At 43.0% G+C, this 15,752-nt stretch overlaps 1 protein-coding gene across 6 annotated transcripts in view; it reads right to left on the reverse strand.

Annotated features, from left to right (window-relative positions):
* The window catches only part of SULF1 (sulfatase 1), a 175,323-nt gene that overhangs the window by 50,644 nt on the left and 108,927 nt on the right, over nt 1-15,752 (reverse strand). For 5 of the 6 annotated variants that reach the window (XM_059166264.1, XM_059166261.1, XM_059166260.1 and 2 more), the window contains 2 exons: nt 6,922-7,073; nt 4,437-4,606 (listed from right to left, as the gene is read on the reverse strand). In XM_059166264.1, coding sequence (XP_059022247.1) covers nt 4,437-4,606; nt 6,922-7,073 — 322 coding nt within the window. The remainder of the gene's footprint in view (nt 1-4,436; nt 4,607-6,921; nt 7,074-15,752) is intronic. The other variant, XM_059166263.1, reaches the window with a different exon arrangement.

The raw sequence follows: 15,752 nt of genomic DNA on the forward strand, positions 1-15,752 counted from the left end.
TTGTCCCTTTAGCACACTTTGTCATCCCCCAAACTGCGCTTTTTAGACCAATTCTTGCAAGTTAGAGGAGCTGGATCATTCTACCAAGAGTTTAGATTTCACTTGAACCGGTGTTGGTGTGTTCATACGCACAATCAGACACATTTCCAGGGACAGGGAGAAAGAACTGGTGAAATGGAATAATAAAAAAATTTCAGTTGATAGGAAGATGGTTGGTAGGAAAGTGCTGAGGGAGTCTCTTAGCTTCCCCCAGAATCCTAGGGTAGGTAAATAGAATCTCCTTCCCTGTCACTACTGCACATTATCACGTCATGGCGGCCAGGAGACAAAAGCTGTGTCACAGAAAGAGCGAGGGTATAGCAGTCCTAGGAGGATCCTGGGAGGTAATTTACAGAAAAGGACAGTAGGGTCTTTGCCACAGGGAAGAGCTTTAGGATAAGGATTATCATGTGTGATCTTATGACGGAGACTCCCTCAGGTATCACCGAGGCCTAGAACAGCTGAACCGCTTCTGATTAAGCAGTGCCTCCTGTCACCAAGGGTCCATATCTGTCCTCGTACTTAGTTGGTTGGCAAAACCTTCAGCCTTGAAGTGTAAAGCCAGCAAGCCAGTGTTGGCCCGGCTTCCTTCCTTTGTTGGGAGTGGAAAGTACCGTGGAAACACGACGCATTCACTCCGGTTGGAGGGGGCCAGATGACGACCACACGAAAGGCACCTGGATACTGCGTGACCACCAAGGAAGGCCACCGCCGGGAACGCGTCCACATGACTTGCTTCTCCCAACAGGGGAGTGTCTACAGCTTTTCCTGTTTGCAGAGGGCTTGCCAAACATGTCTGCAAAGTATGCTCGAGTGTGTGGCGAATGTTTTTGCTAAGGAAACCTGCCATTCAGGGGCTCCATGCTCCACAATTAGCCGCCTGTCTTCATCTGTCTCACTCCTTTTGTCTACAGACTGAACTGTGGACCTGTGCAGTCACTCACGGTGACAAGAGCCGCACACGGACTCTCGCTGGCCCCCTCCTCCAGTGAGCGGCAGCCAGGGAGGCCTGGGCAACGAGGACTCAGCTAACTCAGGCCTTTGGAGGCCTGAGGGAGCCGCAGCACCTCTCTCCACGCCGGGGACACCAAAGCCCAAGGCTTAGCAGCAAACAGAGGCTGAGTCACCTAGCCAACTGCATAGATTTTCATTTTCTAGCGCTGAGGATGTTCTCCTCACTGGCACTTGTTCGCAGCACCCATTTTGCAGCAGGAAAAGATAACACAGACCAGATGGGTGTTTGTATTGCCTGGGTGTTTAGAGCGGCCGGGTGCGAGGGACTCGTCCCAGTGTGAGTCTTAGCTTGTCAAGAGCTTTGTCACATCACAATGGACACCTATCAACTTGTCATTTCTTCAGCTGCTTCTCCTGAACGTGAAGTTGAACCAAATGAAATTGCACTTTTTGTGGGTCAGGAAAGAGGGCCTCAAGAAAGCAGATTTTTGTGGTTCCTCTGAATGGAAAAGATCAATAAGGATCAGCGTCCATAAAAGTGGCTTCTGTGTCCCAGGCCCTCTGGGGGGACTTCCTGTCTCAGTTTGTGTTCATGATATCATGTCAAAGTGCTAGTATTATCCCCATTTAACAGATGAGATGATGGGGTTTCCTAGACGTTAAAAAAAGAATGCCCACAGGCTTTGTAGTGAGAAGACATGAAAAAAGAACCCATCATGCTTATTTGTCTCAAAGGCCTAAATACTTTCACTCTGCCAAGTGAAGATTTCTTTTATAGTCACTAGTAAGCCACACAGGTAGTTCACGGGAACTCAAAAGAAATAACCGAAGCAATTTTCACGAGAAAATGACCGAGTCACTTATTCTGTCACTACCCAACCAAATGACCTCCGGTGACTCTGCTTAAGGTCACGTATAAATTCATTCAGGTCCTCAAAATTCTGCTAGTTTCCCTTTCTGGCTTTATCCCTTCTTGCCTTCCTTGTGCTCCATTTTCCTAGGTCACTTCTTAGATCGTCTCACATAACGTGGCGGCCACTTGTCCACGCTGCATTTTCTTCCTGAAATCATCGAGCCAGTCTGTAGGATCAGCTGCAGAAATCGTACCCATTCTTTGAGGCCTGCTCTGAATGTCGGCTGGGTCCATGACTTTTCCGGTGTTGAGAACGCCTCTTCCTCCAAACTTCCATAGCCCCTTGAAGGCCTGTCCTAGTACTTATGCCTTCTGTTCTGACTGGTGCTACGGCTGTTTGGACACTTGCCCATCCTCCCCCCAGAGTAGGGGCTGGGGGCAAACTCATCCTGTAAAGGGTCAGAGAGCAAATACTGGGGGCATTGAAGGCCATAATGTATTTGCTACAACTACTCTGCAGTTGAATTGTGAAAGCAGCCACAGATAACACAAAAACGAATGAATGTGACTATATGTCAATAAAGTTTTATTAACAAAAGCTGGTGGCAAGCTGGATTTGGCCCCAAGAGGCCCATGCCTGTCTTTGTTCCCTGGTTTCTGGTTGTAAGCAACTGTGTCTTCCTCGTGCCTACATCCCAGCGGTACTGGAGAGCACCACTTATAAATATTGTGGAATCAAATAGAATTTGTAATTGCTGGGCTCGGAGATGCTGTTGTTCAATGATGATGAAGGCCCAGGGAAGTCTGCAGATTCCTCTCCTCCTATAATTGTCCGTGCATGCCACTGGCTCTCAGAACCTTTTGACCTGTGGCTGATTTTTCTGTAGGCTCAAGACCTTGCCCAGAAGCTTCAAAGCCGGTTGACTTCTAAGGAGCCATAAAAAAAACACATTTTGTCAATGCCCTCTCCTCAACCTCACAAAAATACCGGTAAGGGTTATAGTTGTAGCAAGCCTCCCTAGGCTGAGCATCTGCCAGTGTAACAAGAAAACTGACACAGAATGATTTTCTGATTCAAAAAGGAAAGAGAAAGTTGGGTCCCAGGGCCGGGAAGAAAACTACAAAGACCTTTCTCTTTCACTGAACCAGCAGGTTGCCTATCTGTAAGTGATCTAGAATGGAGAGCCCCTCGCCATTTGTGGGGTTTGCTCATGACTTTTGTTGCATGGTTATATGTAGGTAGACCTTCTAGAGGTTTGTATATCCATCCACAGCGTTCTTTCCGAAACACAGCGGCTCACCCAGACCACATTCCCCAGGCGCAGGGGGAACCAGCTTTCTTTGTTGACAATAGTTCATGTTGAGATGCTTCCATCCTTCCATCCTGACTGGGCATTTCAGCAGGGTGTCTGTCCTGGTTTTATATTTACTGTTAGTTCCTGTCCTCAGTCAGCTCTGACCTCCTTCCTTCTTTCTAAATCACTTGATATGGCAGAGACGACCTGAATACCACTGGCCCAAAGCCATGAGTTTACTAGTTATAAGATAAAAAAATAAGCATATAAGGGAGGATTCTTCAGGGATATATAGTGACCAGCAATAACAGTGCCTTCAGTATGTCCCTCTTTCCATAAATACATTTACTCAATTTTCTTTCTGTCTAGGATTGTGGCTGGGAAATCAGTGTGGGTGAGAAGAGATGCTACTTCAGCATAAGCAGAGCAAGAACCAATTTTGGAGGTTTAGTGATGAAGGAAACATACCAGTTCCCTGGTCCCTACTTTCCTGATGGCGGATCCTTCCGTAGACATAGAGCCAAGCGCTCTGTCAGGAAGGCTGTAAGTTACTACAACGGACGGGAAGGAAGTGGGTCCAGGGAGTAAAAAACAAAATCATGTTCTTTGCTGCCAAAGCATCCGGACTTTTTCATTCTTGGCTAGGGGGAGTTACCAGCCTAACAGGGCTCTCTGCCTCACTCCCTCCTCACCCCAACCCCTCTTCTGGGCCTCCCCTCCCCTCCTTACCAAAGTTCCTGCCTCTCAAAAGGAAAACATCAGGTTATTTTAAAGCCGTGACCTAAGAAGGCCTCTCGGGCAAGCCTGCGCAAGCTGCTTTCTGCAGGAGTCCTAATTGCACATCTGCAGCAAAGCTGACCCCCGTATTCTCCTGGAAGACAGACCCGTGTTTCTACCACCAGAGACCAGGGGGCGCCACTCTGCCGCTACAAGGAGCATACCCTTGGATGGTTATTTTTATGAGATCATGCTCAGGGATATTATTTAAGACAGCGGAAGGGAACACCTGATACAAATTTCCCCCATTCACCGTAAGTGCTTCTCATCCTTTCCATTTAGCTACTTAACAAAGTTTGGACATACTGTGACTCCTAATCATGCCATGAGACCTGGTCCTTATGCCAGGCCCCATGGCCAGCCTGCCCCGTGGCCTCTTGGCAGGAACTGGTTGATGTTCCTGCCTCGGGAGACGGGGCAAGGAAGGAAATGGGGTGAGGGAGAGATGGGAGGTGGGAGGTGGGGAGCAAAGAAAAGGCCCGTGTTCAGCAGGTCCCAGAACTGATGTTATTACTCACATGTGTTGGGAAGCATTGGGGTACAGTTTTGAGAACTGTGGGGCCGAGTCCTCGGGGCCGTGGGGCGCAGCGTGGCTGATCACCATCATAATGGGCCTATGGGGATACATTCTCTTAGACATTTTGAAGTAATTAATGCTCTCGTTAGTGATTAAGTCTGTGAAGTAGTCCTGAAACATACATTTGACACAAAACAAAAATTACAAAAGGTGACATTCATCAGATGGCATTTGCATACTGCTTTCTTCAGAAGCGTCTCACTCAATGAAGGCACGAGGCCTCAAGCGGGAAGGAAGGTGATATCTTCCCAAATGGACGAAATCAGTTGCCAGTTACTTTCTAGGGTGGCTAGCTTGGTAACACGCAAAAATTTTATTTTAAGTAAGGGCACGACTTAGCAATTAGGAAAGAAAAAGAGTCCAGTCAGTCCTGTTTGCCCAAGATAATGATCAGATCTGGCAATCCAAATGCTAGAGCCCATGAAACACCGGATACATATTTCATTCTCAGATTTCATTGATGTAATTCTTTGACAAAAAATTTAATTACTTCAAGGGCAGGAAACACCCACGCCCACTACAAATTCACAGTTGCAGAACACGCCCCCACCCACACACATGCGCACGTTTGCACACACACAAACAAAAGGAAAGGTCTTTTCTTTAAATTCAAAATTCACCTGTGGGAATTATACAGTAATTGCTAAATGAAAGCCATAGCTCAAATTTGGGTGCACAGGGAAAAGCGGCAGTATTTTATCAATTAATTCACTTGAAACAGTAAATATGGGGAGCATTTGATTTCCTGCAGACTATACTGTTAATTGCACAACTAAAATGATACAGCTGCTGGGATTTGAGCCTGACTGGCTAATAAAATGACTTGAGCTGCCATCCGAGGGACGGATGCAACTCCATAAGGGGGAAGGAAGAAATGGAATGAAAAGGAACGATGAAAACTTAAACCACCTGCTTCCTCTAAGTGGGTACTGCTGGCCTGGAGCTCCACTGCAAAGTTTATTCAGAAAGTGCCCAGACAGCATTCACAGTTCAGAGGCTCCCAGGCATGACTAATCACATGTAGATTCAAGGACCAGCACAGCTGCCAAAGCCATGCCCAAGGGAGGAAATCTGTGTCACATGTCATTGTGAGGACAACTCCACAGGCCATCACCTTCTTCCATGGGAGTGTCTGTTTCATTCCTTTTTCTCACTAAAAAAAAGGCCATATATTCTTTTCGGACACAGTTGTCTTTGACACTTAATCAGCTGTGATAATGGGCAAGTTACGCTAATTTTAGTCTTTGGAGGGAATCTTGATTACTTTGCTCTCCTTAGGACAACAGGGAAAGAAAGGTTAATAGCTTGAACAAGGAGCATGAAAGCATCCCTACAGATAAAAAATGATGGCAGTGACAATTAGCGCACTTTGTAGGACATTGCTCAAATCTGCCTCCAAGGTCCCCGCCAGCTCTCGACTTTGATGAGTCTGGAATCTTATTAGCAATGTTTGTGAATTCATTTGCATTCATTGTTTTCTGAAGGGGACGGAAGAGCCAGACTTACACCTTATCTCCCACCAAGTCCCCCCCCACCACTCAAATCAGGCCAAGCATAAAGCCAGCACCATGCTAAAATTAAATCAAGCTCCTTCTCTCCGATTTTCACCAATGGCTCTTTCGTAGTGATCTACTCTAGATAGAGCAGATTGCCGGCTTCTTTTAGAAAAGTGAGGAAGAGCTGGGCATGGCTAGAAGAGAAGAGGATATTTTAAGCTAATTAGTGGGCTAAATTCGAAGATATTTTCCCCTTCACTCTTGTCGTCTGAAAATTGTTTTATTTTTGGTTGGCAATCACAAAACCTTTGTGAATTTTAAAAAGTCTAATCTGGGATGCATTTGTTAGAGATACGGAGGGACGTGTTGATTTCAGTTTCTGTGAACAGATCTGGAAATCTGAGGGTTGATGGCCCCAGAGCTGTGGACTCTCGCTGCCATGGGGCAGGTGTCCTTGTCACATATCAATGCTTGGTCAGACAGGAGAAAAAGCAAAGAATGTGGTTTCCTGACCTTCGATTATTGTGCTTGTCTGCTCTAAACCTGAAGCCACAGATGAAATGCACTTTCACGCCAGTGAAAAGCAAAATGGCACAAGAACACTGGGTTATGTGGACAAATCCTCTAGGGAGCAGAAAAATAAAACAATATCACGAGACCGAGTGGAGGCGTCTATGATTTTCTTGATGATACTTCATCAAAGGCTGATTGCCTTTCATCCTAATGAGGGAAAAAAGAATCACTATTCAAAGTCAGTGTTCCTTGAAAGTCTTTTTCTTGCCTGGAGTTTAAAATTACCTTAAAATTTCTCATTCTAACATTGTGAGAACATAGAAAGCCAATCTCGCGGATAAGTTAACTCACTGAAAATGGCTTTTCCCCATTATGCACACAGTAAATTGATGCAGTGTAAAAGTGCCTGAAAATTACCTTTGCATAATCAAATCCATGCTTTTCTTTGATGCCATTGCGACAAACAGTGTAATTATAGAAACGAGAATTCTTGATTAATCCAAGCCATTCTCGCCACCCAGGAGGGATGTAGCTGCCATTATATTCATTGAGGTATTTTCCAAAAAAGGCTGCAAAGGGAAAAAAAAAAGGATTATTTTCTCATATGAAATGATTAATCACAAATAAATGCATAAATGCATAAGTATGAAATTAGGATTTGAAAAAGAATAAAACCAAAGTAAACCTTGTTTACAATGAATGCCGAAATAATAGTGTAATACTCTGATTCTTTGGCAAAGTGACAGACGTACATTTCCCTTTTGAATAAAAAAGCATAGCACCCACATACACAGATTACAGTGCAATAAAATCACCATAATGATCATGGTACTCAGGGTGCATCCATTTCTTGTGGGTCTGCTGGGATGAAAGCAGAATGTACCCTTTTGTTAAGTTGATTTAACAGTCAGAGAAGTAGCCAGTGGCAATGTGGAGTGCTGTCTCTGGGCAAATACTGGGGGACTGAAAATTCAGTCTTGGTGAGAAAGTAAGTTTTCTAACTTACTATTTGTGAGTTACAAATTATGAAAACAGTATAGAAAAGCTTGTCTTTGTGTTTGCATATCCAGAGTACAAATTTTCCAAGTCACGGAACCATGGTAAACTCCATTTCTTAGGCACATGGTGAGGGTTTCTATGTCATACACATTTTATGGCATTGGTACTCACATTATGTGTCTTTTATAAACGTGTATATCTATTCTTGATAATGAAGGATTCTGGTGACACAGAAGTACTGCACAGATGACTAACTTTCATAGAATCATAGTTGCACAGAAGTATGTGGGACACTGACTCTCTACTGCTCATTGACGAGGCCCCTGGAAGGACTTCACATTTCTAACTTTGGCATGCCACTCCCAAGGAAGGCCACTGGGCAACAGAACTTATGGTTCTGTCAGAGGGAAACTTTGGATTTGGATGTGGTCCTCTACCACAGATGATGAGAAGAGAGGAACAATGAGGAGGGAGTAAGTAGGAAAGGTTGGGGTTTCAGGAGCAAAATGTGTTAGATTTTGAAGTCAAATGCCTTATAACTATCAGAAGGGGAGACAAAAATGAAAGAGGGTACCATTACTGTTTCCCCCCCCCTTTTTTTCTTTTTTCTTTCTTTTTTTAAAATATGTTCACTTACTTTAATCACACTGCATACACCACATTATCACCACGGACATTAATTCAGGTTAGACAAGAGAGCTTCACAAGTGCAGGAAAGCATTGTGGAGTATACCCAAGTTTGTGGCTAAGGTTTGACCAAATCACCTTGCTGAAAAGTCATTAGCCACTTCGATTATAGGTAATGCGTCAACATTTAGGATTCTTACAGAGAAAATACATTGCATATGTTTAAGAAGTGTTTCTCCTATACCCTTGCCTTAGTACTTAAAATCCACATTTCTATTTCAAGATGACATTCAAAAATTACTCTAATACCGCAGCAGCGTAGCTCAAACTCGGCCGTTACAGAAAAACCAAACTGGGATCCATTGTTAAGGTATTCTCACATTTACATGCAGGATCCTGAGATAAAGCCTACTTCCAAGCAGCTGTGACCGGTTTTTTTTAGGTTTGGTATAAACACACACACATTTCCATTTGTGGGGAAAGCAGAGACTGTTATAGCCCATACGCTGTTCTGAAAGGGTTCTTTAAGAACCAACCAGCCCTCAAAACTGCAGGACCCAATCAGTCCATAAGACAAAGAGGGTACTATTCCTAATAGTTGTAATTCCACCAGGAAGGCAGGCATAAACAAGCCCTGTTCTGGGTAACCTACATGTTTGGTCACTGTAGTAGCCATAAACATAGCCTTCCCCTTAAGTAAGAAGGAGTAGAGGAATTTTTATATATATATATCCAAAGAGGATCTATATATAAAATATATATATGGGGTATGTTTGTGCGTTGTGTACACACATGCTTAGACCTGCGCATACGTGTGTATGTAATACACACATGCAGGCAAGCTTTAATTTTTCTGATTTTTAATCAAGGCCGCCATCTTTCATTTTAGGGAGAAACTCTGGCTAGCCAGATGCCTTCCGTGTCAAAGCCACTGTGCATCTTCACTAAGCAGGCTTCAGGCACCTCCACTTACACACATGAAGTAAGTAAGGTAGTTCCTGGATGACGAGCCAGGGAAGAAGAAAACAGATCCCTGAATCAGGCAATTTACTGGTATCGCTTTTCAAGCATGCCTTTCTGAATCTCAGTCTCGTCCACGACACGTCATATCTGTGTCTTGATGGGCTAGCTAGCTCGCTTTCATCCTGACACACAGCTGCCTGTAGGATACCCGCAGCTGAGTGTTTTCCTTACTCTTCATAGAATCGTCCAGAATGGAATGAATCCTTTTCCCTTCCCAGTTTACTTCTCTCCTCAGATACTCTTTTCTTCTCCAAGAGTCATAATCGTCTTCCTGGTTGACCAGACATGGCACCCCAGGGCCTTCCCCGGTTCACCTGCTCCTTTGGCCCCCTTGCTACGAGGAAGCCACCACCTGAAGTTTCTATGCGGATAACAGCTCTTGAACCTGCCCCTCTTTCTCCAATGACTCGTCACCCTTCATGAATACTCTTAGTCTCCTGCCAGCTCCCCTAGCCAGCCTTCCGGACCTTTCTACTCTTAATACCACCTTCCTGAAGACTGACTCTGGGGACATCACCCGTTGTCACAATCGTGGACGGACCCCCCCACCTCAAGTTTCACTTGATAGAATCAAGTTTAATTTGATAGCATGCCATGCAAGGACAAAATCCCTTTCTTTCCATTTCCAACCCCAGCCCACATTTCTTGGTTATCTGTCCCTCTCTCTGAAGAAGGCATTTTCTCTGTTTGCTCTGGTTTTCACCTCTCTGCCTTTGCCAGTGCTAGTTCCCTCATCTCCCCGCTTTGTATCAGGGCTAGACCAGGTGACATTCTAATCCCAGTCTTTGCCCAGTCCCCACAGCGATTTGTCTCTTTGGTTCACAGGGCATCTTCCCTTCCCTCCTTGTGCTACAGTCATGCTCGTATGTAAGGTAATCCCCCTTAGTCTGTAAGGCTTTGAGTGCAAACATTGTCTTTGCCTCATCTCTGTACTCTCCCTGCTCCCCATCCTTGCACATAGCATAGGGGGTTTCATAGCTTTTGTTTGTCGCACTGAGGTTCATGGACCTCTGTGTATTCCAGGGATTCCACAAGTTCTAGACTGATGTTTTCACTGGAATCAAAAGTGGCTGGAGCTGCCATTTGTGATTAATTTTCTTTGAAGAGCTAACTCAAATCGAGAAACATAGCAGTGTTTATTTGTTGAATGAATGCTTACATGTTGAGTCTGCAAATGAGTATATCCATCAAGCAGTCATTTGGCTTAACGCCCACTGCCTGGTTACCCAGCCAGGCCCTGGAGCCGATCGATGGGTGTGGGACAAAGCATACAGGATCTCAGGTCAGATAGGACTCAGGATTTCCTTCTGAGCTGACTACGCGCAGTAGGAATTCTAATGAGGGTTTCTCGTCTGCAGAGACCAACCACCTTTTCACAGAGAACCACGAGATGATTTTCCTTTCTGACGAAAGGCAATAATGACTTCCAGTCAGAGGGAGCAGATGAGGGCCACACCCAACCAACATAACCTCAGTGGGGACTATTTCCAGGAACTTTTCACTCAATAAGCTCGAGCCCAGCTCTGTCCTCTGGCCTGCTCCTCATCTCCAGGGTCCCCCTCCCTGGCGCCCCTCCTTTTCTCTCCTTTTCTCTTAAAAGAAGTAGAAGCGTACAGGGGTTTGGAGTATAAACCCTGGAGTTGGCCTGCCTGGGTTTAAATCCTGGCCATGCTATTTGCCAGCTGTCTGTCTACAGGCAAGTCACTTGGCCTCTCTTCACCTCCAGTTCTCCCATCTGTAAGACCATGAGGATCATCGTAAGAACAGTTGCTGTGAGAATCCAGTGAATTAAAACATATGTAAAGCGCTTCAAACAGCGCCTGGCACCTAACAAGGGCATATTAAATGCCACTTCTGCTCGTATTCTTATTAGCAGCTCCGTTACTATGGTCCTCCCATCCCTGAGTCCTGACTCAAAGTCCTTTACCACCCTGTGCTATGAGGAAATCTTGTCCGAGTTCTGCACTTGTGTGCTTGAAAACATTTCTACATCTTTTTCCTGCCCAATCAGACTTATTTTGTGGCAACAGGTTCCCATTTGGCTTACATTTTCCTGCTTCATTAGTTTGTAGATTTTTTTCTGGCTTCATTCATTTTGTTCTCTGTTTTTTTTTTTTTCTTTTTTCTTTTTTCCACTGGGGGCAGCCATGACAGGTCATTCCTGCCCTTCCCTCATGGTTGTCCTTGTTGAGTTAGTTACCTCTGCTTTCTACCTATTGCCATGGCTATCACCCCTCCCTTCATCCTCCCCTTATAAACTATCCCTTCAAGTCTCTTTATAGTCCCTGTTACAGACTTCAGAACTCCCTCCAGGTTTTCGGTGTCTTTGAGCTAATGGAGTGTAAAATATGTACTCAGGATTCCAGATGTGCCCTCACCCATCACACTTGTTCCAAGAGAGACCAGGACCTCGTGCGTCACCACACGGCACCCCTGGTGCCATGGGCTTCAAGTTACTCTGGCCTTTCTTGTTGCCTCATAACACTGAGACTCATTTGTAATCACCCCTGGCCTCTTTCAACATTACGCTTCCTGTCAGCGCTCTGCAATTGATTATCTGGGCTTCTAATTATTTTCCTCCAGATGTATTGAATCTCTTTCTCCCTCCCTAAGGTGAATTTTCTTTTCTTGCCCATAATGCTATTGCATTACGTATAGTATGAGGTTTTTCTTATACTTTGGCATTGGCAATTCAGTCAATTTACTACTATGGGAGTATATCCCGAACACACCATCTACCTGTCCTGTATCGTGTTCTTCTCTGAGACACCATTAAACACTTCCCTTCACGGCTATTTGAGAAGGTGGTAGGGAGGTCAGGTGACAGGGTGAAAGATCACAAAGACCTGATTATAATTAGTGTTGACTTTATGTCATGCTACTTCTGTCCAAGACTATCTGTTACATAATACTTTAAAAATTCCCCTTCAACTTTTTTGAAGCAAAGACCTCTCAGTCAGCAATAGGAACTACACAAAAGTTGTCTGATGCTGTGGAGAAGTTAAATCTTACATAACATAACAAACGATACACTAATTGAGCTTTTATTCCATGTCATTGATAGGCTTGGGGTCACAGGATTTTACTGGTAGTAACTGACAAACTAAAAACACACATGATTTTGAACCAAGTTAAAACTGTAATTCCCCAACTGGACTGTAAGTCTAATGAAGACAGGGCTCTTACTTTATATCTTTTTATATCCCAGCATTTAGTGTAATTCCAGGCATGTGTAGTTCAAAAAATGTTTGCTCCACCTCATGTTACTATCAAAAATCTGTAATGCCATTATTCACTAAAATTAGAATATTAGTGTGTCTTATTTTAGGTCATCTCTACATTTTTAAAAAATCCCATATTGGACAACAAATAAAATATATATGCTGTAAGTAACATAAATAAATTTCACAAACTAAAAAGATGTGAAATCAGAAACTTCCTTTGTCCAAATTATTTTGTTGCAAAGGGATTTTTTTTCAAAAGAATTTATTGCAGTTCTCCATTAAATATAGCCCTTTCTCCCCAAATGATATGAAGTCAAATGAGTATGACTAAAATTTAATTCACATGTGATTTTATGTATCATCTGTTCTGACTGTAACTTGAACACTACAATCTTTAAATGAATCAATATAAAAATTATAGGGATTATAATAAAACTACAGTATAATTTTGGACAGGAAAAAACACTAAGAATCATCCTAATTTAATTTCTGTATTACATATATGAGTTGGAAAACTAGCCTATGCAAGTTCTCTAAACAAACTAAAGGCAGAGATGGGATGTAGCTCTAGCTCTCCTCAGTCTTGATTTAGGGATTTTTCTGACATTTGTTGTTATCTCGCAAACGTGGATTGTTACTTTTACCTTAAAACTAATGCCAGGTTTTACATTCAATTCTATCCAGGTTTTACATTCAAGTCTCACAAGAAATTCACACTAAGTTTTGTTTTGTTTTTTCTGAGCGGACAGTCAGGTAGGATATTCATTTTTATGATAGATAATCCAGTATCATTCCCACTTCACTTGTCTGAACATAAAATGCAATAGACATGTTGCTATATTTTCCCCTTTTGAACATTTAAGCTGTTGGAGAGTCATATTTTCCATGAGTAAAGTTAGAAAAAATTCAGGCTATAGCCAGTCCAAAAATATGCCTCAGTTCTGAGAAAGAAAAAAATCATGTCATACGCTGGTAAATATAATATTGGATCAATTCAGTCCATTGAAATCCATGTATTCTGGATGCCTCCCAAAAACCCGTCTCTTAGTAATTTGTCTTCTTGGAGTTATTCTTCATAAAACTGATTACTACGTTGTGCTTTTCTCTCGATGAATATTTATGTATGATACATATTTCAATTTCTTACATTATTTTTCTTGGGTTCTCAGCTAAACATTCCAGATAATGTATTCATTATTAGAAAAACAATAAAATCTTTATATATCAGCTTTTCCTCCTCTAGGTTAGTAGATTATAAATAATTATGTTGGTTTAATATCCCTTCACTCATTCTCTTGACTTCTTAAGATGCCTGTCATCCTGATGTTCTTATTTGTGTATTTTCGAATGGGTCTCTATCCCTGGCTAGATCAATAAACTGTTAAGAAGGCATCTTTGCTTCCTAATCACCTGAGATTCTTCAATATTTTCCTATCAAAGATAAATTTAAATTGTATAGATCTCTATCACTGCCATTTTCGTCTTCCAATTTGTACTTTTGTCTGATTCATTAAGGGGCACATCAACATTAATTTTCTTCTGTGAAGATCATCCTTTTTCTATTTCTAACTATTCGGAAAAGTCCTTGTTTCCTTTAAAGAATTCCTTTTCCTCTCTACGATGACTCACTATAAGTCCAATTATTACTAAGTGTCTAGACCCCTGGGCAGAAAGAAGGTTGGCCTCAGAATCAGACTAGGTTTCCGGGAGCAAGTCTTCTACCCTGAGAGAAGACAACGGGGCTTCACAAAGAGCCTGACAATTGTCACTGGGACAGCCTTATGGTGTGCAGTGTCATTTGAGACCCCACCCATACAGGCAGGGTAGCACACTGGCAAGAACCGTGAAGACCAAGGTCTTGACACCCGCTCCCTGGATTAGAACATCGGATGTGTTACTTTTGATCTTGGCATAAATTTGCTCACCTGAAAATAAGGAACTCGAACTAAATTCACTCTGTTTTATCTTTTGTCTTATGATCCCTTGTAGGGTAGATACAGCATAGTCTAATTGAAACAAGTACCAGAATATGCTATGCTTCTTAGAAGAAACCGATTTATTTTATCTTAGTGACCTGGTAAACTTCACAATGGATGGCATTTTGATTTTTGCTTTTGCCATCTGGAAGCTTAGTTCCACATAGGCACCCTCCCAGGCACAACTCCAGAGCGGGAACTTTGTACACCTAGCTTTGCCTTGACTTTTACTGGTATGGGTCTTCATTTCCATTTTCCAGGGTCCTTACCATGTTGTATCCTGGTGTGTTTTACGTATCCCTGAAGAAACTTTGGTTTGAGCCATGACAGAAACGTACATAAAGAAATAAGATGATGGAAAAGGAAAGACTCTGGAGTCAGATGTGCTGAATCCAACCCAAGACTGGTTAACCTGTGACCCTAGACAACTCCTGAGTCTTTTCGTCTTTGATAACACAGGCAAAGCCGGAAGAATTCAATGAGACAATTCCGTGAAAGTGCCTGCTGCATGGTAGGTCAGCAACAAATACTAATTTCCTTCTTTTCCCTCTTACTTTTTTCTCCTTAGTTTCTTTGAGGTATTACTGACAATCAAAAATTGTAATATATTTGGGGCCCCTTGGTGACTCAGTCTGTTAAGCGACCGACTCTTGGTTTCTGCTCAGGTCATGATCTCAGGGTCACAGGATCAAGCCCTGGGTGGGGCTCCACGCTCAGTGTGGAGTCTACTTGTCCCTCTCTCACCCTGCATTTGCGAGTGCTCTCTCTCTCTCTCTCTCTGTCTTTCAAGTAAATAAACAAAATCCTAAAAGAGCTGTAATATATTTTAGGTGTACAACCTGATGGCCCGAAATACTTAAACATCGTGAGATATTCACTGCTGCCAAGCCAACCAATATATCCATCACCTCATACCTCTACTATGTTCCTTTTTCATTTCTTATATGGTGACAACACCAACCCTCTTAGCAAATTTCAAGTACAGTACAATATTGTCAACTAGGGGCCCATTGCTGTACACAGTTTCTTCAGAACTCATTTATCTTCCTGCTTTTTCTTGATTTGCCCTGAAACAAGTTAGCAAAACCTAGTGGGCCACTCTAAGTCCTGACAGAGTTCCCTGTGTCATCCTGCATCTCTATTTCTTATGAAAGACTTTGTCCATATCACTCTGGATATGGGGAGAGTCCTGATCCTTCAAGCTATGTATCTGCTACTAGGTTTTAAATGATAGGGAGCCTGGGAGTTTGAAAGGCATCAATTTCACATGATGCTTCTCATGAACAAAACATAACTTGGTGGTTACAATGAGGAACCAGGCTTTAGGAGAACATTTCTGATTTTGCTTCTGAGTTGGTCACACGGTATTTGAAATCCCCACCTCAGTTATAAAACAGAG

This window comes from Mustela lutreola, chromosome 3, assembly GCF_030435805.1.
Source record: "Mustela lutreola isolate mMusLut2 chromosome 3, mMusLut2.pri, whole genome shotgun sequence".
Lineage (NCBI taxonomy): Eukaryota > Metazoa > Chordata > Mammalia > Carnivora > Mustelidae > Mustela > Mustela lutreola.